At 42.5% G+C, this 27,726-nt stretch overlaps 1 protein-coding gene across 3 annotated transcripts in view; it reads left to right on the top strand.

The window, feature by feature from the left end:
* Positions 1–27,726, top strand: part of SHISA6 (shisa family member 6) — a 339,241-nt gene that overhangs the window by 54,151 nt on the left and 257,364 nt on the right. For all 3 annotated transcript variants that reach the window (XM_048488407.1, XM_048488406.1, XM_048488405.1), the window contains exon 4: positions 26,965–27,060. In XM_048488407.1, the coding sequence (XP_048344364.1) occupies positions 26,965–27,060 (96 nt within the window). The remainder of the gene's footprint in view (positions 1–26,964; positions 27,061–27,726) is intronic.

The following is a 27,726-nucleotide window of genomic DNA, read 5'->3' as shown; positions in this document are numbered from 1 at the left end:
GAGCCCCCTCATATGGGGAGCCCCACTGGCCCCCCCTCAGGGAGGTAGGTTTTTAAATTGGGGCCAGACGCCTTCTATTTATTTATTATGTATTATGGTTACTCGCTGTTTTTATGAGTTTTAAGCTATTTTATGGGATGGAGCCTATGTATTTATATTTGTATGATTGCTCCTGTTGTTCACCGCCCGGAGCCCCCCGGGGATCGGGCGGTATATAAATTGAAAAAATAAATAAATAAATAAATAAATAAATATTTAATTTTAAAAAAGAAATCTCACTTTTTAACAAAATCTCACTTGTTTTAACTCTTCTTAACCTTAAAAACCACTAGTCATCTATTTTTTTCCTGTTTTGTCCACATATACTATCAAGGGCTTCTAGTTGTCCACGACGTTAAGTTCTTTTCTTTAAGTAATGAGATTAACTTGGCCATCTCAGCCCACTCTAAGACTGTCACCCACCATTCTTCAATTGTAGGTATAGTTGGAGCTTTCCATTTCTGTACATTACAGTGTTTATTTTCTGTGACTTTTGAATTTGTGCCACTAAGGCTTTTGCTTCACATTTTTAAAAAGCAATTATAGACCATGCCTTTTGCAAACATCAGAGCAGTTCCTTCATTTGATGTTTCTAGACTTTGCTTGCATCAGTTCCCATCATGTTGAGTTTTCAGCTCTTCTATTAAGTCCACAACCCTGTGTCCTATCACCTTTATCCACTTGTTACTTTTGAATGGGTACAGTGTACAGAGAGATTGAATCCTTAGTTTCTACAGTGGAAATACTAAGACGCCTTATTATGTGCAGCAATCTAAAGGTCAAAGTTGCTGTGGTGTTTCCTGTCAACTCCAGGACATTGCTCCTGTCACAGTCCTAGCCTTTGCCATCTGATATTCCTGTCTTTAGGCTAGACGTTTTTTGGGCTGGAATTCTGATAGTCAGTTGTTCAACTCAGTCTTGTTTTCTTAATGATCCAGAGACATGCCTAACCTTCAACAAGTCTAAAGAAAGAGGTGATATTTTACTTACCGGTATCTCCCTTATTTCTGATCCATGAGAGCTGTGTCCATATGCAATATTGAGGAACACAGTACAATGAATCAGCATTGAGAGAACAAATCAAGCTCTCTCCAAATGGTTAAATATATTGCAGGAAATAGAGCTCTTCCTTCCAAGGGGATGCATGCCTAAGTAGCACCATAGTTAGAATCAATACCTTGCTGGGAACTTCTAAGTATCCCTCAGGTCACACCCAAATTGTCATAAAGATAAAATCTTTAGGTGGCAAATTCGAGTATAATTAAGTCAGCTTGATTAATTGACTTCCCATTATAGAAAATGTGCTCACTATTGGGCAAAGATAGTTTGGCTGGTCTGTAGAAACATTCCCACCACTCCCACTCAAACAAGAAAGTTACAGAATGTATTTTTATTGTGTGGTGTGTTCTCTAAAGGTGCTTCTGACTTATGACTCCCTTACACTGGCTTAATGCCCACTGGGCAAGGTGGGCAGCTGCCCAGAGGATCACCTTGTGGGGGGCATCAAAATGCTGGGTTCGTTTTGGGGTATTTTAGTGGTTTTCCATTTTGGTCTGCAGGGGGTGCAGTTTTTAGGCTAGCGGCACCAAAATTTCAGGGTCTCATCAGGTGACTGTCCTTATGCTACCCCCCCCAGGTTTCCAGTGGGAGGTTTGGGTCTCAGGAGTCCAAAGTTATGGACTCCCCAAAGGGGTGCCCCTATCCCCCATTGTTTCCAATGGGAGCTAATAGGAGATGGGGGCTACAGTTTTGAGGGTCCATAACTTTGGCCCCCCTGAACCAAACTGCACCAAACTTGGGGGGGGGGTATCATCAGGGCAGTCCCCCTGATGAGCACTCCTGGAAAGTTTTGAGACTGTGCTCTTCAGAAATGTGCCCCTCCACAGCCTGCGTAACCCCCTCATTGACAGCAATGCAGAAAGAAACTCAATGAGAGAACAAAAGGCTCGTTTCTGCATCGTGGCAGAAAAATGACGGCCTGGAGACAGTAAAAACGCTTGCCCGCCTCCAGGCCGCCATTCCCGGGCGACCGGGGCGCAGCTGCAGCATTACAGCCCGGCGCCGCCCGGCTGGTTCGCCAAGCAGCTGGCGTATTCCCAGAACGCTGGGAAGGCGTTCTTTTGGGAATACGCTACCCCATGAAGCTTCACGCCTGCCTTGGGAGCCCTCCCGCGACCCGGCACTTCTTCACCTTGTCCCTGGGCTCTCCAGCTGGCGTCGCTGGCAAGGCCTGGGGACATCGCCCCCCCTGGCTCTGCGCCTCGCTTGAGCAGGCGGCGCAGGGGCCAGGGGTGTCCCCAGACCCGGGCGTACGCCGGGAGGCCCAGGGACACGGTCTGGGTCGGCCGGGCGCCGGGCAGCTCCGCAGCGCCCGGTGTCCCGCCTCTTCCCGGGAAGGACGTCTGTCGCGAGACGGTCCCAGCGTTTCCGCCGGGCCATGTGGAACGTGCCAAAAGTTGGGAGGCTTGGGCAAATTTCTGGATGTTCCTGCAGGGGTGCATTTTTGATGGGGATGTATCGACACCCAAAAATTTCCAGGGGTATCATATGGAGATGATGGCATCCTCCAAGTTTGGTGCGCAAAGTTTGGTTCAGGGGGTCCAAAGTTATGGACCCTCAAAGGGTAGCCCCCATCTCCTTAGCAAAGAATGGGGGATTGGGCACCCCCTTTGAGGGTCCATAACTTTGCACCCCCTAAACCAAACTGCACCAGGTAAGAGAATTTGGGGGTACCATAAGGAAAGTTTCCAGATGATACCCTGAAATAATGTTGGTGCCGATATATCCAAAAAATGCGCCCCTGCAGGAACATCCCAGAAATTTGGCCCAAGAATCTTTGTTCTGCATTGAGTTTTCCTGTATTGCTGTCCATGGGGGGTTGCGGGCTGGGGGGGGGGGAACATTTCTGAGGGCACAGTCTCAAAGCTTTCAGGGTCTTATCATGAGACTGCCCTGATGATACCCCCCAGGTTTGGTGCAGTTTGGTTCAGGGAGGCCAAAGTTATGGACCCTCAAAACTGTAGCCCCATCTCCTATTAGCTCCCATTTGAAACAATGGGGGATGGGGCACCCCCTTTGGGAGTCCATAACTTTGGACTCCTTGAACCAAACCTCTCCAAACTTGGGGAGTAGCATAAGGACAGTCTCCTGATGATATGCTGAAATTATCATGCTGATATGTCTAAAAAGGCACCCCCTGCAGGCACCAATGTCCTGGTGCAAAAAATAATTTTGGTCATGGTGGAGTGGCTGCCCATGGGTGGGGGGGGGCATCCAACTCAGGTTTTGCCCAGGGCTACAGTTTGCCCAGGGCTGCCTCGTTACGCCCCTGCTCCCTTATGACTTCATGAACTCCATAACATCCTGTCATTCCCAGCCTTGTTTAGGTCTTGCAAGCCGAAGTCCGTGCCTTCCCTATAGAGTTGTGTTAGGTCTTTGAAATGGTAAGCAAGTATTCAGTTCTCAAGAAGTCTTTATCAGATTTGATGTTCAATGCAAGGAAAGGGGGACAAAAACAAAAGTTAACGATTGCATGGCAAGCAGCCTCATAAACAAAGACCCATATTGGAACATATTGAAAAATATATTCCTCTTGTTGTAAAATCCATCTAATAATGGCTAATTCTGATACCACAGTCTTATGAATTCAGTTGGTATAGACAGACTTGTGTGTTGTGTGTATTTTCTGTCTTTACTACAAAGGAAACTAAAAATCTGGGGCATGGCATCTGTTGAAACCTAGTTGCCCTATTTTATATATTTTCCACCCAAATTGACGGATGTACCTGCATTATTAAGTACCTTTGCTGAAAAGAATTGAGCCATTCACTGTCTTCCCATTTTGTATGTCATAATCCTTTTTACAATCCTCCAGAGTTTTTGACCATTAGCTCCCTTAGTTACAGGCTCTGTGAATAATCTTTTCAGCAGCTACTACTTGACTCCTAGTTGTCTGAATCTATCCTTCCTCACATGCAGTCCTGCTCATCAATGATGTTTGATTCATTATTTGGTGTCTCCATCGATGTTCCCCTGCATCTCTGTAAATCATCTAGCTTTGCTCTGCGTATAGCCAGAGGTCTGACTGATGCTTTGACTTTTTTTAGAGTCGAACTTGACACAAACAATGAGATGGTTCACTTTGAGCAGTTGTAGGAAAGAAAATGGGCCATTGTTGGATGGCCCTTACCAAATCACAACGTCTGCCTTCTAGAACATCACTTTCTCAAATCAGGCAAGCATTCTGGCATGGCAAAAAAAAATCAACCCATGTAGTAGAAAGAAAAGATGGACAGTGGCATGGAATCTTCTTAAAGTGGTACCTGCAAAATTGGTTGATGGTCACAGAGATTATCCCAGTTAGCAAGGAAGAAGTATTCGTTTCTGTCCCGAACTCGAAGAAATAAATAACCATTCCACATACCAGTAGATTTATATAGGTTTGCCTACAAACCAGAAAAATTGACTACTCTGTTCTTATACCTTTGACAGCAGCTTGACTGCAACAAATTAGAAGGTGAAACTTTTCACAGCATTAGGATAATGCTCAACCCTGACTAATGTCTGCTAGACATGCTGCTGTTAAAGGCATACCTACTGAAACTAGTTGGAATGTTGGCAACCCCATATATCTATTACTCCTCTATTTAATTATTGGTAACAGATATGAGGGGTCATTTCTTGTGGCAGTCATGAGCTCACTAGAACAGCAGCTTTACAGTGTCAGGGAATGCAATTCAAGTTCCCAGTACTGCACATGTAAAAGTTGCTCCTGCTAATTTTGGGCAGTGTGATGCATCATTGCCTGTTTGTGTAATTTAAAGTCTTGACAGCCTGAGTCACCTTGTGCAGTAAATCATTAAACAGCTAGAATATGGGAGAGAACCTGGATACACAAGCTTGTGTTCAGTAGGTTTGTTTAGTTGAAATGATTTGTTTAGGAAAGCACACCTGTAGCCTACTTGGAAATTGTGATGACACAGAGCTACAAGACATTGCCGCATTATGCATGGAAGGCATACCTCAGGGCTCTTCACTGCTCAGTGAGCTTGTAATGGGGTCTACTTGTGTTTCTCTGTTTACATACAGGGAGGCATCCCATAGCCTGCAGTGCAGTTTGTCTGCTGAACTCTGCCAGCTCTCAGTTCTCAGTTCCTAATTCTCTTAACTCCGCCCATCAAATCAGCCTTAAAGGCACAGATCTCTCCCCCTTCCCTCTTCTCTCTTTTTCCTCCTGCTGCTATTGCACCAGGGAAGACTGAGGCTGGTTTTAGAAACAGGCTGGTTTTAAATAAAGTAGTACGGGGGAGGTGGGGTGGAGCGGAAAATAGACCCTGCTTGTACTATTCCTTGGAAAATCCCCTCTTTTATTATTATTCTGAGATATAAATATCTTGATACATGCATTTAGAGAAGCAGGAAGGAGCTGTCAACATGAAAGCGGGGGCGAGGGGGAAAGAATAGATGTCAGGGTGAAGCTAGGTAGGCTGGCTGTGGACGGTGGGAAGATGTCCAGGGCAAAGCTGTTCTCACTGGCAAATCTCCCTGCTCTGTCAGTGAGGCAAATTAAAGCTGTACTAGAAGTAGTCTCATTTGCCATGGAGAGAATGGAAAGTGAAAGCAGGGCTCCAGAAAATACATCCAAACAAGAAATCTTGCTGTGATGGACATTCACCCCCATTTTACAGCAGACATGTTGTGCATAACAGACCTTAGTCTGACTGACCTATGGAGAATCAAAGAATAAGACAAGCACAGTGTCCCGTTTTGAATTGTGGCCAGGAAGATGGCCCTGGGGTGTTACTATCAGGGCCTGAAGGCAACAGCCCTCTCATACTACTTGCCCCCAGGATCTGGTATTTAAAAATACATTGCCTTTTTACATGGAGTCTTCATTTTTCTCCCCTAGCTAAGTGCCTTCCTTTTAAAAAGCCATATGAATGAATAATTCTCATCTGTCTCTTTCAGTCCCCAGTGATTATCCCTCAATAAATGTAGGCAGTGGAAAAGAGACAGTGTAGAATAAACCCTATGTGTCTCCTGTTCCATTCAGTAGAAACATTGTACTGTTGGTCAAACTTGTGCTGGCACAGGAGCTTTTGACATCATGCTGTATGAGTCAATAGTGCCATCACTGATCTGTGGAAAAGAGTATAGAGCCAGCAAACTGTAAAAGCAGAAATTGGCATTAGAACAGTCAAAGTAGTACATTGAACTCAACTAGGGCTATCTTTGCTATTTGTTTGTTTGGCACCACATATAATGGAGCCCTGGCACTGCATCTGATGAGTTTTGGAATATCTGAGAGGCCATAATAGGATACCTTGAATGATATTTGTATTTTTAATTATTATTTAATTTTGTTTAATGTCATAGCTGCCAGTTCTATAGCTGCTGTTGGCCTTTCATCACATTTCAAGCCTCACTCAGAGGCCTAGGATGTTGTAATGTATTGGTGTAATATTTGTGCAGATGCCAGCAGGGCTGCCTTCTGAATCTGACAGATGTTGATTCTGTCAATTTGAAGATGTTTCAAGTGCCACCCTAGTGTTTTCGGAATGGCACCCAGGGCACCACTTACCACTAGGACAACCTCAGTTGGTTTGTGCCATAGTCGCTGTATCTCTATTTTCAAATCGTAGTATTTGGTGAACTTCTCATGTTTTTTTCAATGACCCTGCTATCACCAGGTACTGCTATGTCAATGATGGTCACTCTATTGTCCTCAATCACTGTGATGTCCAGTGTATTGTGTGCCAACACTTTGTCCATTTAGATTCGAAAATCCCACAAGATCTTTGTTATTGACACGAGATAACACTTTTAGCTCCTGACACCCCTTCCCAGATGCCTGGCTCACCTTTTATACAGTATTGTTTAACATTTATACATAGTACTTCTGTACATACAACAAAGAGTGGATAATTCATTTTAGAGAAGCATCAGTTACACCTAACAATTCTAAACATATTTCATGTTTTGCAGAGGTTAATGGTTTGGTTAACACGTCTGCCTTATTGTCCTGTGAAGGTATAAAACTTGCCTCTATGAGACCTGTTTGGCTCATCTGTCGGTTGTTCTGGTAGCGGACACCAATACATTTTGTTCTGGCTTTGCCGGAGTCACCCGTTATTAATTGTATACAACTCTGTGAGTCATTATATAGCATGGAAGGTTTGGGTACTTTGAGACCCAGATCTTTGGCTAATTCAGACACCCAGTGTAAATCTAAAGTGCAGCTATTCACTGCACTGTATTCAGCCTCACAGCTGCTTTGTTCTATGAGTTTTTGTTTGAATGAGGCCCACATAATAGGTACATTTGCGTAAGTTATGACATACCCAGTAGAAGACGCATTATTTTCTTCATTTGCGAAACTGCTATCAGCATAACCAACAATGTTGGTAGTTTGGTCTGGACACAGCAATATGCGGTTGGATGCGGTTGCGTTGAGATATTTTAGTACCCTTTTCACCCCAGTACAGTCTGTTTCTGTTGGACTTTGACATCGTCTGCTGAGCACATTTACTGCATGTGAAATGTCTGGTCTGCTGATAGACGCGATATACTGTAAAGACCCAATTACACTTCTATAGAGACCTGAGTCACCACAATCTTGCACTCTAGTTCTTGAAAACCTACTACCATGGGTGTTTCTTTGCCAAGAGAGTTAACCATTTGTGTTCTCTCCAAGAGCTCTTTTATTTTACTCTTTTGATGCAGTAGTAAACCCTCATCCGTTTGCATAAATTCCATACCTAGGTAGGTGGTTAGTCTACCCAGATCACGCACTTCAATGTGTTTACTTAATTTTTGAAACACCTGGTTCACTTCTTGTTCAGTTCCTGCTAAAATTATGATATCATCAACCCAGACTACTAGGTATACCTAAGCACCCGGTTTTCCTGTTTTATATACACAAGAGTCAGTACCACTACTTTGAAAACCCTCTTTGACCAACAGGTCATCTAAATGGTTTCTCCACATATGTGCTGACTGCTTTAAACCATACAGAGCGCGTTTCAGCAACCACACGTTGTTTGCTTTACACTGGTAACCTGGTGGTGGTCTCATGTATGGTGGTGGTCTCATGGTGGCCTCATTTACTTTTGCATTCAAATAGGCCATACACACATCAAGTTCTTTGGATACATATCCCCTCTGTTCAGCTATGGCTAAACACAACGTAATGGAGTCGTATCTGGCTGTGGCAGCATAGGTATCAGTAAAGTCTTCAGGGAAATTCTGCTTGAAACCTCTTGCTACAAGTCTAGCTTTATAGAGTGTGTCACCATTTGTTGTGTGCTTTCTTTTATAGACCCACCTGGAGTCTAAAAGAGTTTTCCCTTTTGGTATATCTACCTCAGTAAAGACATCTAGTTCTATTAAAGAGCTAAACTCTGAATTCATAGTCTCAAACCATAACTTTTGCTCAATTTCATCTCTTTGTAAAACTTCTTGGTAATTATTTGGTTCAGACCGCTCTTTTCCATTGGTTTGTAACACATTCACAGCTCCATTCTCTGTTTTAACTTTATGCTGTGCATCATATCCAAACCTCTGGGGAGGTTTTCCCTTAGTCACACGTTTAGATCTTCTAGTGATTGATTCTGTTCCTTTAACACTTTCTGAGTCTGACTCATGTTTAACGGGAACACCTGGCTGATGACTGTCACAAGCTACTTCGGAGGAGCTTGTACTGTCAGTTCTCTGTTTTATCCTCTCAGCCTGTTTCAGCGTAAGGCAAAACAACAGAAGAATTTCCCTGCTTACATACTAGGGAGTCTACATTGCTATGCAGACAGGACCAACCTGCATGTTTTTCAAACACGGCACTCCTAGAAAATAACACCTGGCCATTCGGCAATAGGAGCCTGTAAGCTTTCATGCCTACTTGAACACCCACGAACTGAAGTCTTTGTGAGTGCACCTTTTGTTTCCTTTTCTGTGGTGGTAACAGAAAATTGGCATATGACCCAAAAGTATGCAAATGGTCCAATTTAGGTGATTTCCCATATAGTTTCCTACATGGAATGTCATTTAGTGCTTTGCTAAACAATCTATTCATGACATACGTACAGTAAGCCCATGCCTCTGCCCAAAGAGTATCTTTTGCATTTGCATCTAGCATTGCGCGGTGCACCATTTGTTTTAATACACCAATCTTTCTTTCTGCCACACCATTTTCAGAATGCACATATGCATTGGACACCCGTCTTTCAATCCCTTGTTTGTTCAGCCACACAGTGAATAGATTACTTAAAAACTCTCCAGCATTGTTGATTTGAATTTGTTTCGCATCACAACCAAATTGTGCACGGATTTTTCTATGCCACAGTTTTTTATCCACAATTACAAATACATATTTTGCACTCCCGATAGAAACACCATATGATTGTGCTATATCACAGTGCACCAAAACAAATGGATCCTGAGTAGCCCTTGGGCTTTGTTTCGCTACCGCATGGGTTTTCACTTTCCCAGTCAAACACACCTTGCACTCCAGAAAATGATCACATTTTGCATATCGCACACCACACATTTGTTCTGTTTGTTTGAGTACTCTGAAACTCACATGCCCACATTGTCTATGGAAATTGAGCACGCAGGTAGCTGGGTCATTTACTCCACAGGTAGCTGGGTCATTTAACCCACAGACAGTAGTTTGGAACTCACTGATTACAGAGGTATCATTATTCGTAGTCAATCTATAGAGTTTGTTACTTAACACACCCTGTGCCAAAAACAACCCCATTCCTGGTTATGGAGCATCCTGTCCCAGTGAAAGTACATACATACCCATCCAGTGCCAATCTGGATACACTAAGCAGATTATGCGCCATACTCGGCATGTGTAAAACGTCTTTCAGGGTAATACCCATAGTGTGTAAGAACACTTCCCCTTGTGATTGCACAATGGCTGCAGAGCTATCAGCAAGAGTCTCCTCCCCGATATCAGGTGCCCTTTTTCTCTGTAGCAAGCTGGCCTTTGCTACTATGTGCTCCGTAGATCTGGTGTCCACAAGCCATGTAGTTTTCGGTGCTTGGGTCCGTTGCACCAGGAAAGCACTCCCTTTCCCGGTTCTCTGTGCAGCCTGCTGCTGACGTCTAGATCTTTGTCTCCCTCGGAGGCAATTCCTTGCTAGATGGTTAGTAGCTCCACATGTGTAACACCTGCATACAGCATTTGTCTCCGCTGATCTCTCATCTCGGTTCTTGCTGCTGTTATTGTTACCTGGAGGCTGATGGTGGGCACGCAAATCCCTTTGCCCCTTCCATTCCAAAAGCCTCCCGGACACATAGTCCAATGTTAAATCATCCTCTGGCACCCTTTGTAAACCATCCACTAACGGGTCCCATTGTGTGCTGAGAGATGAAAGCAAAATCAGAGCTTGCAGATTATTAGCGAAAGTCAAACTATCAGACAAATCCGCAAAAAGCGCTCTCATTTGCTGCAGGTGGGTTATTACATTGCCTTCATGCAACTTGAGGTTAAAAAGTTTACGCACCAATATCAGCTTGGAGCCTGCCATAGACCTCTGGTACAGCTCTTTCAGGGTAGTCCAACAATCGAAGGCTGTTTGTTTGTCCCGTAGAAACACCAATTGGCTGTTCTCCACTGCCAAGACAATAGCTGCTCTGGCCTTCTCATCAACTTCCACTTCTACATCAGCAGCAGCATCTGGTGCCTTTTGAGCGGCTTTCCAGAGTCCTTCACAGATGAGGTAGCGTTTCATTTTCTCCTCCCATGAAACATAATTGGACTTATTGAGCCTTTTGAACAGCAGCCCATGAGTAGGACCTATCATACTCACACCACACTCCTTGCTCCACTCACTAGGCAAAGCCACTCACCAGTGGGTCGTTACGTGCCTAGCGTACTCTGGGCCCATAACCTGACACAAGATAACAGCGGAGGCACCTCTGAGCATACACAGAGTGCAGTAAGAATGACTGGAGCCAGGTACTTCACTCAAATAAATGATGTATTCAATTAGTTGCATTATATACAGTGTAAATGGACAGAGCCTCCAGCTTGGGGTCTGTCCTCAGCAAGGACCCAGATTACTCAGGCTTGTATTACTTATATACATTATACAGCACAATACCCAATGGCTGTTGTGGTCACAGGTCACATGTTTATTTTAAACCTCCAACAAGCAATTACAGCAATTAAAGAATTTGCCAGGCAGCTGTTACACTTTTAGCTCCATGTCCCCATGGAAGCTATTATTATTTTCTTATTAAGCATCAGTTATCCCTATAGTTATAATGGGTTTAGTAGTTCCTTGTATAGCATTCTAAGGGAGAAAATTATAGTTAGACCCTGTCCCTTTAAGAATTTTCCATAGAGACAGTCTTCCTTCATTACCCAGTAATTCCCCTGTTTAGCTCAGTCAGTCTAAGGTGCCTAGGGAGTTAAAAGGCTGCAATAACTGTTACATCTATGTTGCATAGACTAAAGTGTATATAGTCTAGAGAACACAAAGTTAAGATGTCAACAGAAAATAGAATCCAGACAAAAGACTGAAGGAACCAGGAGGAAGCATAGACAAGTGGACTTTCTTGAAAGGAGCCAAGAAAGAATAAAAGTCTACAGCTTCAAGTTTGTTCACCAGTCAGTTCACCTTATCTTAGGCCCCTTCCGCACACTCAAAATAATGCGTTTTCAAACCACTTTCACAACTGTTTGCAAGTGGATTTTGCCATTTCGCACAGCTTCAAAGAGCACTGAGAGCAGTTTGACAGTGCATTATTCTGCATGTGCGGAATGAGCCTTAGTCAGACCCTGGGAGGGGTCAATTCATCTAAGCAATAAACCTTGTTTTCAAACTGTTGCACCTTGCTTGTGTGTCTCCCACTCTGTTCCAGCCAAGAACAGGGCACCTTCAGATTTTTACTTGGGGAACAGAACAATCTTGACTTCTCATTTTCCATTACTTTCTCTGGACAAAGTTCCCACCAGTTTTTAGCTGTCCTAATGTTATGTTTGATATCACAGCTGCCAGTTCTTTAGCTGGTTGTTGGCCTTTCATTACACTTTAAGGCCTAGGAAGTTGTAATGTATCAGTGCAGTATTTGTGCAAATACCAGCAGGGCTGCCTTCTGAATCTGGCAGATATTAATTTTGCTGCCCCAGTGTTTTGCTGCCACCAGTGTTTTCGGAATGGCGCCCAGAGTGCCGATTACCACTAGGATGACCTCAGCTGGTTTGTACTGTAATCTCTGAAACTCAGTTTTCAAATCGTGATATTTAGTGACCTTCTCATGTTCTTTTTCAGTGATCCTGCTGTCACCAGATATCGATAGTCACTTTCTTGTCCTCGATCATTGTGATGTCCAATGTATTATGTGCCAACATTTTGTCCATTTGGATTCGAAAGTCCTACAATGACCTTCTCATTTTCCATGACTTTCTCTGGACAATGTTCCCATTAGTTTTTAGCTGTTCTTATGTTGTAATTTTTGTATAAATTCCAGTGGATCATCTTGGTCACTGAATTGCGCCTCTGTACTCAATCTGGGTGATCTTTTTGCAGCAGCTAAGGACATGGATCTACTGTTTCATCAGCTTCCTTGCATAGTCTGCACTTTGAATCATCTGAGGATTTTTCGATTCTGGCCCTGATCATATTTGTCCTAGTGGTCTGCTCTTGAGTGGCTAAAATCAGTTATTTTGGTTTCCTTTTTCAGAGACCCAGTTGTTAACCCCAGCCAGGTTTTTCGTTGTCCACCTTGTCCTTGATCTTCTCCAGAAATTGGTCTTCCAATGCTTTGTTGTGCCAGCTTTCAGTTCTTGTTTTAATCCCTTTTTTTCCTGTATTCCTGTTTGGTTCTCTGGGCTTTCAGTAAATGTCTATTCTTCACTTCAATCAATGCCTGTTTTTGACTTTCATTCACATAATCAGCCAGCGCGTGTTTCTCTTCTTCCACTGTTTGCTTTACTTGCAGTAACCCTCTGCCACCAGATTTCCAGGGACGGTATAATTTATCAGTATCACTACATGGGTGTAAGTGCCACACTTTTCCAGGTCAAACTCCATCAAAATGAATATTTGGACTGTGTTCACTAGTGACTGGATTTGTGTGTCTGATTTCCCGTAGAGCTTCAAATCGTCCATGAACAACAAATGTGAGATTTTTTTCTGAATCTTTGGCCATTTGATATCTCAATTTTTTTTCTTTAAAATTACTGTTAGTGGGATCATGGTGATGATAAACAGTGAGGGCAATAGTAAATCACCTTCGAAAATTCCTCGCTTGATGTTGACTAGTTTTGTTATTAAATTTTACTTTATTTATACCCCTCCTTTCCTCCCAAGGGGACCCAAAGCCGCTTGCATCATTCTTCACTCCTCCATTTTATCATTGCAACAGCAACCTGGTTAAATAGGGTAGGATAAGAGAAAGTGACTGGCCTAAGGCCACCCAGCGAGTTTCCATGGCAGAGTGGAATTCAAAGCTGGTTCTCCCATCTCCTCACCTGACATTCTAATCACTACACCATGCCAGCTGTCAGGTCACCTATAAGGCCATATACAAAACTCAACATTCAAATACAAGTTCTGCCTTAGCTTTATAATCAGGGAGGTTGGAGGGGAAGAGGGAAGGGGAAAAAGGCAAAAGAGGGAGTTTAGTTTGAGAATGCTACAACAAAAAAGTGAATTTTTCACTGATGTGGTATAGGGATTAACAACAACTGACTAATATGGAGAAGCAGGTTTGATTCCGCACTCCTATACATGAAGCCTGCTGGGCCAATCACAGTTCTCTCAGAGCAGGCATGAGGCAGGCAATGGCAAGCCACCTCTGAACAGCTCTTGCCTTGAAAATCCTACAGGGCTGCCATGAGTCAGTTGTGATTTGACCGCATGCACGCACGCACGCACACACACCACACACACTCACACACTCACTTCAATCCAGTTCATTCCAGGGCCATCTTTCCCTTGGTGTGCTGCAGGGAGGAATACCTTCTCAGCAGTATTTGGTCTTCTATTTGGTGGCTGGGTCAAATATTCCTTTGCTTGCCATTGCAACTATCTCAGAGCAACTGACCTGCCAGCTGCACATGACATATATACCAGTCTTTCTTTCATGGTGCCTTTTCTCCATAATTATGCAGCACAGTCCAGTTAGCCTTAAGTGACCATGGGTTGGGTATAGGGATTATACATTATGCATTAAGCTAGCGTTTGGATTTGCTGGAGCCATTGATACCCTTCACTTTGTATTAGAAACCTCCTTGTGCATGTGGGTATATTTAAATGGTCCTTCTTTGAAATGTTTCAGTCCACTCCAACATCACAATAATGAGTCCAATTATGGGAGATTTCCCTCCATCTCCTTCTTGCCACTCACAAAGTACCTTCACAAGCTGGCACATGCCTTGGCTTGTAATCAGACAGAACTCCTGTGCTCAGGAAGTAGCTGAGACATAGCTAAGAAAATATAGAACATCCTGTTCTAAGTTCTTGGCAACTGCTCTATATGTTGATTGTATCCTTGCTGAATGGAGCCAAAGCTTAGATAATCCCTTCAGTTTCCCTTCATAGGGGAACTGATGCATCACCAGATACAAAGAAAGACAAGTCTTGCACTTTAGATAGTTATGCAGAAAAGGGTAATTTCAGCAGGTGCACTTTTTCCTCACCTTTGCACAACAAAGTTGAGATTCACTATTTGATAAAGGGTATAGGAGCCTCTATCTCAATTTTCATCTGGACACCCCGTGCCTTTATTGCCCACATTTGATCTCTCAGAGCAAGCTTTAAATTAGTAGGCTTTATCTACTACTGAGGAATCCTGCTTCATCTGTACTTCACATATACAGAGATCCTCTGAATAGATCAAACTCTAAATTGAAGGATTTAAACATGTCAGCAAAAAGATGGCTCTAGGGCAATTCTTGCACAGATGTTTCTTAAAAGGAAAGTCTTGACATAGCATTAATAACAAAGTAAGCAAACAAAATACTAGAGCTTACTACATTGTGGCATGCTTATGTCTAATATTTAATATCTTCTTTCAAAGTCCTCTGCAAAATCCATGTCTTTCTAAGAAACTTTTAGCCTCGGTTTCCCTGTAGCTTCCCTCTGTCAAAAAAGTTGATTAAAATCTCCTCGGGCAGGGACCTAACTTTTGGGTTATGTTGGGCTGTATTCTTTACTGATGGTGCAATTGATGATGTTCCAGAATCACAACATAACATCAGTGATGGTGCAACTTCTTCTTTTTCCTCTTCTGCTTCTTCTGCTGCTATCATTCTCCTCATTTTGTCTCATACTGATCTGATGAGGTAGCTTATACTGAGAGTGTGCTACTAGTCCAAGGTCACCCAATAAGCTTTCATGTAAGAGTTGGAATTCAAACCTGGGCCTACTCCATCCTATCTGCTACATCATATTGGCTGTTCCGTCCATCTGTTGCTCTCTCTCTCTCTTTTTAAAAAATATTTCAGGTTAAGAGGAAAGTTTAAGATAACACTAATATGACTTAAAGGCTCAGACAAATGAAAAAGATATCAAAGCAATTATTTTTTACTATTTGAAAATCCATCTGTTCTCCTTCAGTGGGGCTCCAGTCATCCAGACTGGTTCGGTCATGCCTCCTTAGTTCAGGCAGAGCTATGTAAATTCTTGCAAGGGGGCCGGACCTCTCCAGTTCAGGACTGTCACTGTTTGGTGCAGCTCCAAGCAAGAAAGGAAAAGATATAATTCTTTTTGCCAGGATCATGGGGGAAGACAAATCAGACAAAAAGTCCAGTGGAACTCTCAGGGCCTGAAAAAGAAAGAAAAAATGAGAACAAGGATAAATCCTCGCACCCAGAGGTTACTAGGATCAGGTGTGATTTTAGAAAGGGTCCCTTAGGTCCCAACAAAAGGGGACAACTGGCACATGCCCAGGCCCAATCATCAGCAATGGAAATTCTTCAAGGACTTGGTGATGAGTCAGTCAACTCTCCACTGGCTGAGGCCAGCTCAGATAGGCTGGTCAGACTTTCAGTGGGGTCCAGCCCCACTCCATCAGGCTTGGGGAGAAGTGTAGATGGGACATTAAGCTCTCTCCATTCTCCCACTCAGCAGAGTTGCAGGGGAAGGAGGCAGCCATGGGTGTGGCTTAGAGCCCTCATCCCCCCTGTAGAACCCAGTGCAGCAGTAGCAGGGAAAGGGCAAGCCCTACACTCCCTCTCACTCTCAAGTTTCAGTCGATCTCTGGGGACACATGTGGGTCTCAAGAATAGTTCAACAAGGCTACAAAATAGAGTATTCTTTTTTGCCCGCACCCTTCTTTAAGTGTTCTTCTCCTCCCCCCCCCCCCAAAATACCAACCAGTCTTGGAGGCTGTTCAGCACCTCCTAGACATAGGGGCAGTAGAGAGGGACCAAGAGCATAACACCACCAAAGAGTATATTCTCTTCTGGTCCCCAAAAATTTGCAGGAATGAAGGACCATTCTAAACCCAAGATATCTGAACTTCTGGGTAAGGAAGAGAAAATTCCATATGGAATCTCTACAATCCATACTCCAGACAATCCAGAAAGGAGATTTCCTAGCCTCCATAGACCTCAAGTAGGTGTGCCTGCAATCCACCCATCCTCAAGATGTTTCCTGCACCTATCCTCAAGATGTTTCCTGCATTTTTGCCTGAGGGGGAAGCATTACCAATACAGGGCCTGCCCTTTTGTCTTTCATCTGCCCCCAGGGTATTTACCAAGATTCTGATTTTGCTAATAGCAATACTCCTGGTGGAGGGGGTACATGTATGCCCTAATGTAGATGATGTGTTGATCAGAGCGTCATCAGAGGGAGCATTGCAGAGGGACATGACAACCACTGTAGCCATACATTGTTACCTGATAAACTGGGACAAGAGCACCTCAACTCAACATCTGATACATCTGGGAGACTTTATGGACACAGAGGAAGGAAAAGTGTAATTGCCCAGGGACAAGCAGATGAAGATGAGACAAGTTGTCAAAGATCTGTGCAGCAAGCACAAAGCAGATCTCATGGAAATGGTGGCAGTTCTGAGTCTACTCATCTCAGCAACAGATCTTCTCCCCTAGGCAAGGCTTAATACAAGAAATCTACAATGACAGTTTCAACATTTTCAGTGGGACATAAGCATTCGGGGGGGGGGGAGCATTGGACCATCTACAATAGTGATGGCCCAAGGGACTTCTCTATACCTTCCCCACCACATTGCTCGGCAGGTTTCTGAAAAAAGTCAGGGAGGAAAAGGCTATGGTCAAAGTGACTGCTCCTCACTGGCCAAGGAGGGCCTGGTTCTCTGGTCTAGTAGACCTGGCAATAGGTCCTCCCAATGCCAACTACTGATCCAGAGGGATCTACTGCTGCAGGTACCAGTATGCCACCCTGACCCAACCTGGTTGAAAATGAAGGCATGGATATTGAACAAGGAAATTTAGAAAAGCTGATTTTTTTCTGTGAGTTTGTAGACATTATGATTCAATTAGATAGGCAACCCACCAGAACGATCTACACTTACACCTGGTTTACCTTCAGATCTTGGGTAAAAAAAAATCTTTAGATCCCCTGTTAGTTTCCCCAAAATAAGTTATAGAGCTTTTATTTCAAGGCTGAAAATTAAAACTATGACCAAAACGTTGTTGTTGTTGTTGACCAAAATGTTACATAGACAAACAGCAGCACTGTCAGCAGTTATGGGACAGAGCCAGGAGGTTCCTAGTCAAGCACAGACTTGTTAAAAGGTTTTAAAAAGGGAATAACCCAGTTAAGTCCCCCCTCCCCCAGTTGCGCATCATTATCCAAGTTGGAATCTAGCGAAAGTGTCGAAAGTCCTGACAAGACACCCATTCAAAGCACGTAAGAAGGCATCCATTAAGCACCTAACCTGAAAACTGACCTTTCTGATAGCCATTGTGTTGCCCAGATGGGTTTTAGAACAGAGGCCTTATCAATCAGATCAGAATTATGTGCTGTGCAGGGCACAGTGACTTTAAGAACTGATCCATCATTCTTACCTAAGGTGGGGACTGCCTTTCATGTAAATGAGCCTATAATAAAAATGAGCCTTTTGCCCTTAACACCAGTGGCACACTTTAGATGTCCATTGAGCCTTAAAGGGGTACATTAAGGCTATGGAGACATTTAGGAGATCTGATGTTTTATTTTGTCTCTTATGGACCAAATAGGTTGAGATATAAGGAATCCAGTAGTTCTATGGCTAGATAGATTAAGCTCTGCATTCATATGGCTTACAGTGGCTAGAGTTCTCAGTTCACAGGTTCAGTGGTGGTGCATTTGACCATGCCAGCCACAGTGTCAGCAGCTTTCTTCAATCGAGCCACTGTGGAGGAAGTGTGCAGAACATCTACCTGGTCTTTGTGGTCTACCTTTGATAAACACTACTGGTTAGATCAGTACAGCTTTTGGCAAGTGGGTGCTGCAACAGGTGCTTCAGTCGGAGTGACTTGGTAAGGCTCTACAACTTATTTGAGTAGACCAAAAAGGTATCCCACCCTCATTGTAAGCTTAGGTACGTAACCAATCTAGATGATTGGAGCCCCTCTGAAGGAGAATGACCCTTTGGTCTTATTGTGAAGGCATCTTTTTTAAAAAAATGAGAATTTTTATTTATTTTACACACCTAAATAGCACATACATAGAAAGATAAAGAAAAAAATCCCAATCTAGTCCCCCCTCCTCCTATAATAATAATAATACTAAAAGAAAAGAAAAAAACACATACACAGACACCTAGACATATGTATGGTGATTTCCAGCTACCTCCCTAAGGATCCAAGCATAAATCTAACTCTGTGCTCATAATTTATATCTACTCTTTTTTCACTTTTAGTCCTTCTTGTAAAGTTGTGTTACTCCAATACGCTGTTTTCATTTACATCTCAAATCCTGCCATTGTTTTTCTGTGTGTATATGTTTTCAGTAAGTAGTCCGCAAAGGATTTCCAGCCTTTCAGAAAATTGTCCGTATTCTTGTCTCTTATAACCACCATCAGCCTTGTCATCTCTGCCTACTCAGTGACTTTCAAGATCCAGTCTTGTTTTGTTGGAATTTTATTGTCCTTCCCTTTGTATGCATACAAAATCCTTGCTGCAGTTGTCGTATACATAAAAAGTGTTCTATATTGATCAGGAATACTTTCCCCCATCAGCCCCAACAGAAATGCCTCAGGTTTTTTTAATTGTTATTTTCAAAATCTTTTGCATTTCTTTAAAAATCATATCCCAAAACAATTTTGCCTGTTTACATGTCTGCCACATGTGAAAAAAGAACCATCCTGTTGTTGACATTTCCAGCATTTGTTTGATATGTCCTTATACATTTTAGATAATTTGGGGGGGTTAAATTCCATTTATACATCATCTTATAATAATTTTCTTTTAAGTTATAACAAGCTGTAAATTTCAAATCTCTTTTCCGTAAGCTTTCCCATTGGTCCATTTGTATGCTTCTCCCCACATTTGTAGCCCATTTTACCATCATTGATTCTACTCCCTCTTCCTCAGTTTCCCATTTTAATAACATCTTGTACATTTTAGTAATCAGTTTATCACCATTTATACATAGGTTACTGGTACTTTCAGATTCTGTCATCTGTGTGGCAAAACCTGTATTTTTGTTGTCCGCTTTGAATGTTTTAGTAATTGGTAATAATGAAACCAATTTTTAACTGTCTTGTCTTCAATGGGGCAAAGTCATCCAGAACCCACCACAAATAGGGTTGGAGTTTCTAAGAGCATGCAGGAGTTTGGTATGTCTGAAGAGGTCCAGCCCCCTTTCATCTAGCAGGCCTTGCAAGAATTTATATAGCCCTGCCTGAACTAAGGAGGTTTGACCTAACCAGTCTGGATGACTTTGCTTCACTGAATAGAAGATGTCTTCATGGTAAGTCCAACATGTCAATTTGTTTGAAAGGATTGATATGTCTGGACTGGGTCTGGCAGCACTACGGTTTTTCCAACACTCAGGTGGCTGAAGGGTTTATGAAGCAAGTGGAGATTTGTTATGTTGTTAGCTATGTAATGAAGGTGTTTTTTTTTTTAAAAAAAGCAACTTATACAAATAGAGTAAAAGGCATGTGTGATTCATGGTAAGAATGTTAAAGGTAACACATTCCTAAGTATGCAACATAGCAAATTATCCAAGTCTCCCCAATGTCTCTATTACAGAAATTGGGTCATATGATCTAATTTATAAATAACAAGGAGTGAAGAAGTGTAGAATGAACGGGTACATAACCATGCCTAATGGGAGGTTACTGTACCCACATTTTTCTTAATATACTCACTTTTTTGGCCATCAAGTCACCTTTTTTTTTAGATATAAAGTCACAACTGACTTGTGGTGATCGCTTTTGGGGTTTGCAAGGCAAGAGACATTCAGAGGCAGTTTGCCATTTGCTGTCTCCATGGCCCTTTCCACATGGTGGCAGCGGCGCTTCTCCACCGGCATAAATTATGCCGGTGGAGGTGTGGGGACTGCTCGCATGAGCAGTCCCGGCTCCCTCCCTAGCCGGAGAGGTGGCTCCGTATGTAGTCGCCTCTCGGTCGCCCTCCCCCACTCACCTGCCTCTCCAGCGTCGCTCTGGAGGGCTACAGGGACCTGCCCACGCTGCCCTCTGACCCCTGGAGGTTGGAGGACAGCATGGGCGCGTCCCTGCAGTCCTCCAGAACGACGCTGGAGTGGCAAGTGAGTGGGAGCGACAGGGAAAGGAGCGGCTTCCCTGCGGTGCGGTTCGCACCGTGCCGATAGGAAGATGCTCCTTTTCAACAACCTTGCTCATGGAGCGTGGTTGGAAAATGGCATCTTTGTGCCACTGGGGGGAGCAAGGATGGCACTGCTGCAATGCAGCAGTGCCTCCTTTGCGAACAGCTCCCTAGGGATGGCGTATTTGCCGTCCCTAGGGTGCTGTTTTTGGCCCGTGCAGAAAGGGCCCATGACATGATCCTAGGTAGTCTTTGGAGAGCTCCTGTTCAAATACATGACACTTCTGAGATCTGACAAGGTCAGGCTAGCCTGGGCAATCCCGGTCAGGGCCTCTACCCATTCCTTCACATTTTGTGTGAATAGGGCTATGTGTGTATTTTGTGGTATTGCTATGCATGAATGTGTATCCAAAATGAGTACTGAAGCTGCTTCCCCCTCCTGCTGAAGCCCACAGTGAACCCTCAAGAATAGCACGATGAACAAAGTATGGTTCTGCTGTGGGAAGGTGAATTGGTCAAAACTGCTAGCCCTTTTTAAAATGGAAATCCTGTTCTTTTGGAGGAATTGCATGGTTAGATATACCATACTGTTTGCCAAAGACTTTCTGGAAGAAATAAAACTTTTTTAATCCTTTCACAAAATGGCACAGGTGTGAGTAGGAAGAAGAAATTGCAGTTCATGTGCACTATTCCATAGGTGTCAATAACACAGACAACTAACAGAATTTAAAAGCCACAGTTGGTACTCTGACTGGGAGAAAAACTCATTTTCCCCGTTTCTGAAACATTGTGTTTCCTGAAACATTGAAATACTAGGAAAGCATGATTTCCTAGCAGTAGAATCAGTAGCTTGTGAAAACAGCTCCATGACCAATTATCATATGAAAGAAATATTGCCCAGAAGGATTTTTAGCAATGAAGATACTGATTTTTTTAAAAAATGCACATATTTCAATTGTTAGTTGCTTACATGAGGTAAAAGTAATTTAATTTCACTTAAAAAACTTAAAAAAACTCTTTTAAATTGGAGGTCATATATTCTATCTGTGGTTAACTAAATTTAGTAATATGAAGAACATCTCCTTAATTGTTCTAGTTTCTGTCTGTCATTCATTTTGCAGGCATTGTTGACATCTGAAGAAAGTGAAGATGATTTGTGAAAGTCTCACTTATGTAGAAACCTTTCCTTCTCTGATAGAGAAACAGTTCTGTTCTAATTGTATTTTTTAAAAGTTAAAATACTATTTCCGGGCTCAGAAGCCAATTTCAGTACAGTAACTGGGAAGATTTTTCTTCTCCTTCTTCTCCTTATTAAAAACTAGGGAAATTTTTTGAGTTTAGTAGAATTTAATTGGAAAACTTAGCATAAATTTGGTGAAGCAAAACCCAGCAAAATGTCAAAATCTGACAAGGGCAGCTTAGCTAATTGGGTTGGTGTAAATTTACCACCGTTGTAAATGCTGTTCAAGGATTGAAATCTTTCTCCCACCTTCCACACAAACCTATAAAAAAACCCAAACTCAGGTCTGAGAAATCCCAGAAACAACCCAAGAATCAGCCCTAAAATAAATAGCTGGATTAATAGCTGAGGATGAAGTGGAATTTTGAAAGTTAATTGAATTCCTGAAATTGAAAATAATACTATCAGCAGTTAAATTAGGAAATTCCTGTGGATCGCGAAGAGCTCCACGCGGACCTTGATAAATTAGGTGAGTGGGCTAAGAAATGGCAAATGCAGTTCAATGTAGCAAAATGCAAAGTGATGCACATAGGGGCAAAAAATCCAAACTTCACATACACGCTACAAGGGTCAGTGCTATCAGTCACAGACCAGGAAAAAGATTTGGGCCTCTTAGTTGATAGTTCCATGGGAATGTCAACTCAATGCATGGCAGCTGTGAAAAATGCAAACTCTATGCTGGGGATAATTAGGAAAGGAATTGATAATAAAACTGCAAAGATTGTCATGCCCTTATATAAAGCAGTGGTATGACCGCACTTGGAGTACTGTGTTCAGTTCTGGTTGCCGCATCTCAAAAAGAATATCGAAGAGACAGGAAAAGTACAGAGAAGAGCAACGAGGATGATTGAGGGACTGGAGCACCTTCCTTATGAGGAGAGGCTGCAGTGTTTGGGACTCTTTAGTTTGGAGAGGAGATGTCTGAGGGGGGATATGATTGAAGTCTATAAAATTATGCATGGGGTAGAAAATGTTGACAGAGAGAAATTTTCTCCCTTTCTCACAATACTAGAACCAGGGGGCATGCATTGAAAATGGGGGGGGGGGGAGGGAATTAGGACTAATAAAAGGAAACACTTCTTCACGCAACGCGTGATTGGTGTTTGGAATATGCTGCCGCAGGATGTGGTGATGGCCACTAACCTGGATAGCTTTAAAAGGGGCTTGGACAGATTTGTAGAGGAGAAGTCTACCAATCTACCAAGACTGGCTACCAATCTTGATCCTCCTTGATCTGAGATTGCAAATGCCTTAGCAGACCAAGTGCTCAGGAGCAGCCATTGCTTTCACATCCTGCATGTGAGCTCCCAAAGGCACCTGGTGGGCCACTGCGAGTAGCAGAGTGCTGGACAAGATGGACTCTGGTCTGATCCAGCAGGTTCTTTCTTATGTTCTTATGCTTACTTTCAACTTCTGATTATTTAATCAGTTTTAAACCTGCAAAGGGAACCTTCTTCTTTTTCTATGAGTGTTGCATTTACTTAGTGAGGGACTATGTCAAAAGTTTTTTGGAAATCCAGGCCTATAATGTGTATTGAATCACTCTCATTTATATGTTGGTTAATCATTTCACAGAACTCTAGAAGGCTGATAAAACTGGACTTATCCTTTCAAAGCCATGCTAATTATTCCTCAATAGGACTTGCTTCTCTGTGTTCTTAATAATTCTATTTTAATAATAGATTTCTCCAATTTGACATGAACAGATTAGGCTAGCGAGTCTTCAGTGGTCTGAATATCTTCTGGATCTCTTTTTAAAATTGGCGATAACTTTTGCTATTTTCCAATATTATGGAAAGGAGGCCAGTTTTGGTGGTTGATATTGCATTTTGGAGGGTTAAGAGATCATTTTTCCTATATATTCCTTATGAACCCTCGGGTGTATGCCATCTGACCATTAGTTTTTAATTTGCCTGCTAGCCTTAGAACTTAATCTAGCATCATCGCTCTTTGATGCAGTTCTTCTCACAACTTTCCTGAAAAGCAGGGCTAAGGCATGCAGTTTTGCAATGAAAATACATTTTTCAATGAAAACTGACACAAACAGTTCATTCTGTTTCTGTGCGGCTGTTACCCCAGTCACCCACCCGCCACTGCAATCTTGAGACTGCAATCCGAGTGTTCTCTAATTGTGCCTCTCTGGTTGAAGTTTTTAAGAACTGGTTCGTTTCTTTTTTAAATGAATGACAGTGCTTTCTCGAGCTTCTTTTTAATTCTGCAGCCTTTGCTGATTTATGCTTCTCATAGGTAGCAAAGGCAAAGCAGAAAGATGTTAAAGCTACCTGAAAATAATCCCTTGAAGGCAAAAAAGTTTCAGTGTTCAGCCCTCTCCAAGATCACTTCACTCAAATTTAGGTTGTTCTTGGTAGTCAGCCTGGATGATAATTTTGCCTAGAAGGCCATGTGTACTTGAAATGCCCTTCCTTTCCCCTGGGGATTCATGTTTCATGGGCAGGGAATTGCAGCTGTTTGTTTACAATTTGGCTACACTTGATTGGCAGTATAAACTGATAGTTCTTCTTTGCTGGAACACTGAACCTACATCTTCTTATTCTTGTTCATTTCTGCTCTTTAAATGGTATGACTTAAGACTCTGAAATGATCCAGAATATTGGAAAAGAAAGCCATCAGCTGAGTGGGCAGTAGGCAGTTATTTTGTCTCCACTACTCTCCCCAGCAGTGATCTTGAACTGTGAATTCAAGTTCATATCCTTTATCCACACATACTTTCACCCTTGCAAATGGTTAACATATAACTCTGAATTTTACTACCAAAAGAGCTTGCTGTTTTGTAACCTGTTAGGAATAACATTTCTGAAAAGTGGATAACAGGTTTGTTCAGTTTTAATTCTATTGTTCCTGAATTGGGAATATGATTGCCATTTATAATCAAATTTATTCCACAAGCAATGTACTTGAAGTGTATTTGCCAAGAAATGTTTCCTTTTTAAACAGAATAACCTTGTTGCTGTTGTTGCATTGTCAGTAATGGACCACTCTGATCATGGTTTGTTCAGCATCTGATAGGGAGGGAGTTGTTTTCCTCTGCGATTTAATATATAGGATACGTTTCCCTTTCCCCAGTGTTGCACAGCTTCTTCCAGATATCCCTGTGTTTTTGCTTGTTGAGATGAAAGACAAAAAGGGACAACAGAATAGATCTCAGGAGAGAACCAGCCATCACAATTGAAGCCAGCTCAGTTGTGAGTAACAGGATATGCCCAGGAGATGCAACCTGAGTCAAGTATCACTGTAGAAAACCACTTCCTTTTTCTCATAGCAGATAGATTAAGGGAACTGGGCAGTTACTCTGAGCTGGAAAAAGAATGTGGCAGTGCATTTAAAAACAATAACACTTCACTTCCATTACAAGGAAGCTTTGCATGCCCTACAGTTAAGGCTGACCTGGTTTCCTTAAGGAGGTGAAACAGAAAAGGATCTAAAGACCTTTAAAAAAACAGGTAATTAGTGACCATCTGTCCAGAAAGTGCCCTCCTCAGCATCAACATACATGTGCATGAATGTGCATGGAATTTGGTTGCTACCTGTGTTCATTTAACAGCCTAACAAGCAGAAATTGTATGTGAAGAGTTCTCCCATCCCTATTATTTCCCTGCCAAGTTATGCTTCTGCAGTTCTATTTGTATTTGCTGGGTTATTATAAAGAGGCACAGTGGCTAAAAAAAGTGCAACTTTGCTTGGGTGGCCAAGTAAGCTGTGTGTATTGATGTGCAAGCAATAGGTATGTCCCACCCAACTCACTATTTCCTCTTTGCTCTGTACTAATGAGATCTCAAAAGCTAAGCAGGTCAGTACATGGAAGGAAGACCACCAAGGAAAACTCTGCAGAGGAAGGCAATGGCAAACCATTTTGCCTTTTTACTTGCCTTGAAAGCCCCTTGTTGAAGTTATCATTAGTTGCTTATGATTTTGTGACACATATGTACATGCCAATCCAAAGCTGAAAGAGAAACTGGTGAAACACTTATACAGTAAATGATACTGTATAAGAACACTTCTGAAGGTTGGGATGGGGATATGACCTTGGCATACCATTCCTTCACCACCACTCCTCCAAGAGTGACCCTGTGTGTCATATCTAGTGATGGGATTCAGCAGGTTCACACCACTTCAGCAGAACCGGTTGTTAAAATGGTGCTTGTAAATAAACAGTTGTTAAATTACTTGAATTCCACCACTGGAACCTGTTGTTAAATTATTTGAACTCCACCACTGGTCATGTCCCATTTCTCCTCTAAATAACACACTCCTATCCTCTTTGAATCTTGCTGAGAAAGGCAGGCTTATAGATGAAGTAAATAAATGCCCACAAGTGCTGAGAAAAGGATGAAGACTGTTCACTAGGTACAATTTTTAAACTACAAATATATTTTGACTCAAAGATTTAGCATGACTATTTCTTGTGGAGCTGCATCAGCTTAGATCATGCTAGATTTGATAATCAGTATGCCAGCCATATTCTCCTATGTGTGTACCCTGGGGTAAAATGGGGGAGGGCGGAATCATGAATTACCCTTTTTTTGTCAAGAGGGAGAATGAAAGTGTGGTAGATACACAAGTGATCCTCTGATACTCTGAAAGTGATTATCTGTTGCTACCATTTCTTTTAAAATATTTACTTAGTGCAGACAATAGCATAAGTGTTCTACACAATAAACGATAGACATAGAGGCTGCAGCTTGCAAGATGTGAAGCTTGTGAGGTTGTAGAAAAGGCCAGGAATATGTGCATAGGGGTGGTGGCAGTTGAGGTCAATATATAAGTGACAGGGATGTGATAGGAACTCCTTCTGTGTTTTGAATTGATTCCTGTTTCACCTACAAAATATGTCCAAGATTTATCTTTCAGATTTTTTTCTCAGGAATGGAACTATGACTATCATTGATCTGGAAGAAGACCAGAGGAAGTTACGTATTGTGATGTGCTGTTTCTCATCTTTCCTTGGCAGGTCACTATGGAAAGGATTTTTATCGAAGTGGAGGTCCAGATTTCCATAATTTCATCTCCTCCGGGTTTGTCACATTAGGAAGAGGACACAGTAAGGGTACAGTGGAAACCATTTTTTGCTAAATAGAAAAGATGGGTTTAAGTACAATCTGTAACTTGGAAGCTGGGCTGTATGTGACAACAGATAGCAGTATTAGTGCAGAAAAATATAGGTTTATGCTGGCACATAGTGTGGTAGGTTTACTAAAGAACCATAGGCCGCCTCTTAAATCCTGCAGAGGGAGCTATGGCATGAACAGCAGTGGAAGTTATAGAGTGGCAAACAGGCAGGCTCTAGTTATAGTCTGCAGTCTGACATGTTTGTGTAGCTCTGTGTTTTCCTGAGTGCATGGATGCAAACTGCCTGTCTTGCCACCATATTTTCAAGAAGACTGAAGGGGCCAGGATAGAAAGGAAAATACTGCTTTGGGAGCATAGTGCACTCCTCTTATATTATACATTTGTGCCACTCAAACCAGTGCCTGCATCAGATGCAGCGAACTTCTAGTACCTGGATCAATTACTATGGGCAAATCCATCAGAAACATCTCTTACACAGACCCCACTGAAATCAGTGGGAGTTGCTCAAGAGGTCAAAAGGTGCACAGCTTGCACAAGTGTGTATGTTTTTAAACTAGGCCAAGGTTACCTTATCTTTCTTCAAACCGACCTGGTGAAGGGTGAGTGCATCCCTGTGCCTTTTGTGTGTCTCAGTGTGCAATGA

The sequence above is a fragment of the Sphaerodactylus townsendi genome, linkage group LG03 (genome assembly GCF_021028975.2).
Source record: "Sphaerodactylus townsendi isolate TG3544 linkage group LG03, MPM_Stown_v2.3, whole genome shotgun sequence".
NCBI lineage: Eukaryota > Metazoa > Chordata > Lepidosauria > Squamata > Sphaerodactylidae > Sphaerodactylus > Sphaerodactylus townsendi.
Note: the sequence above shows the minus strand (reverse complement) of the source record. Positions and strands in the feature narration are given on the sequence as shown.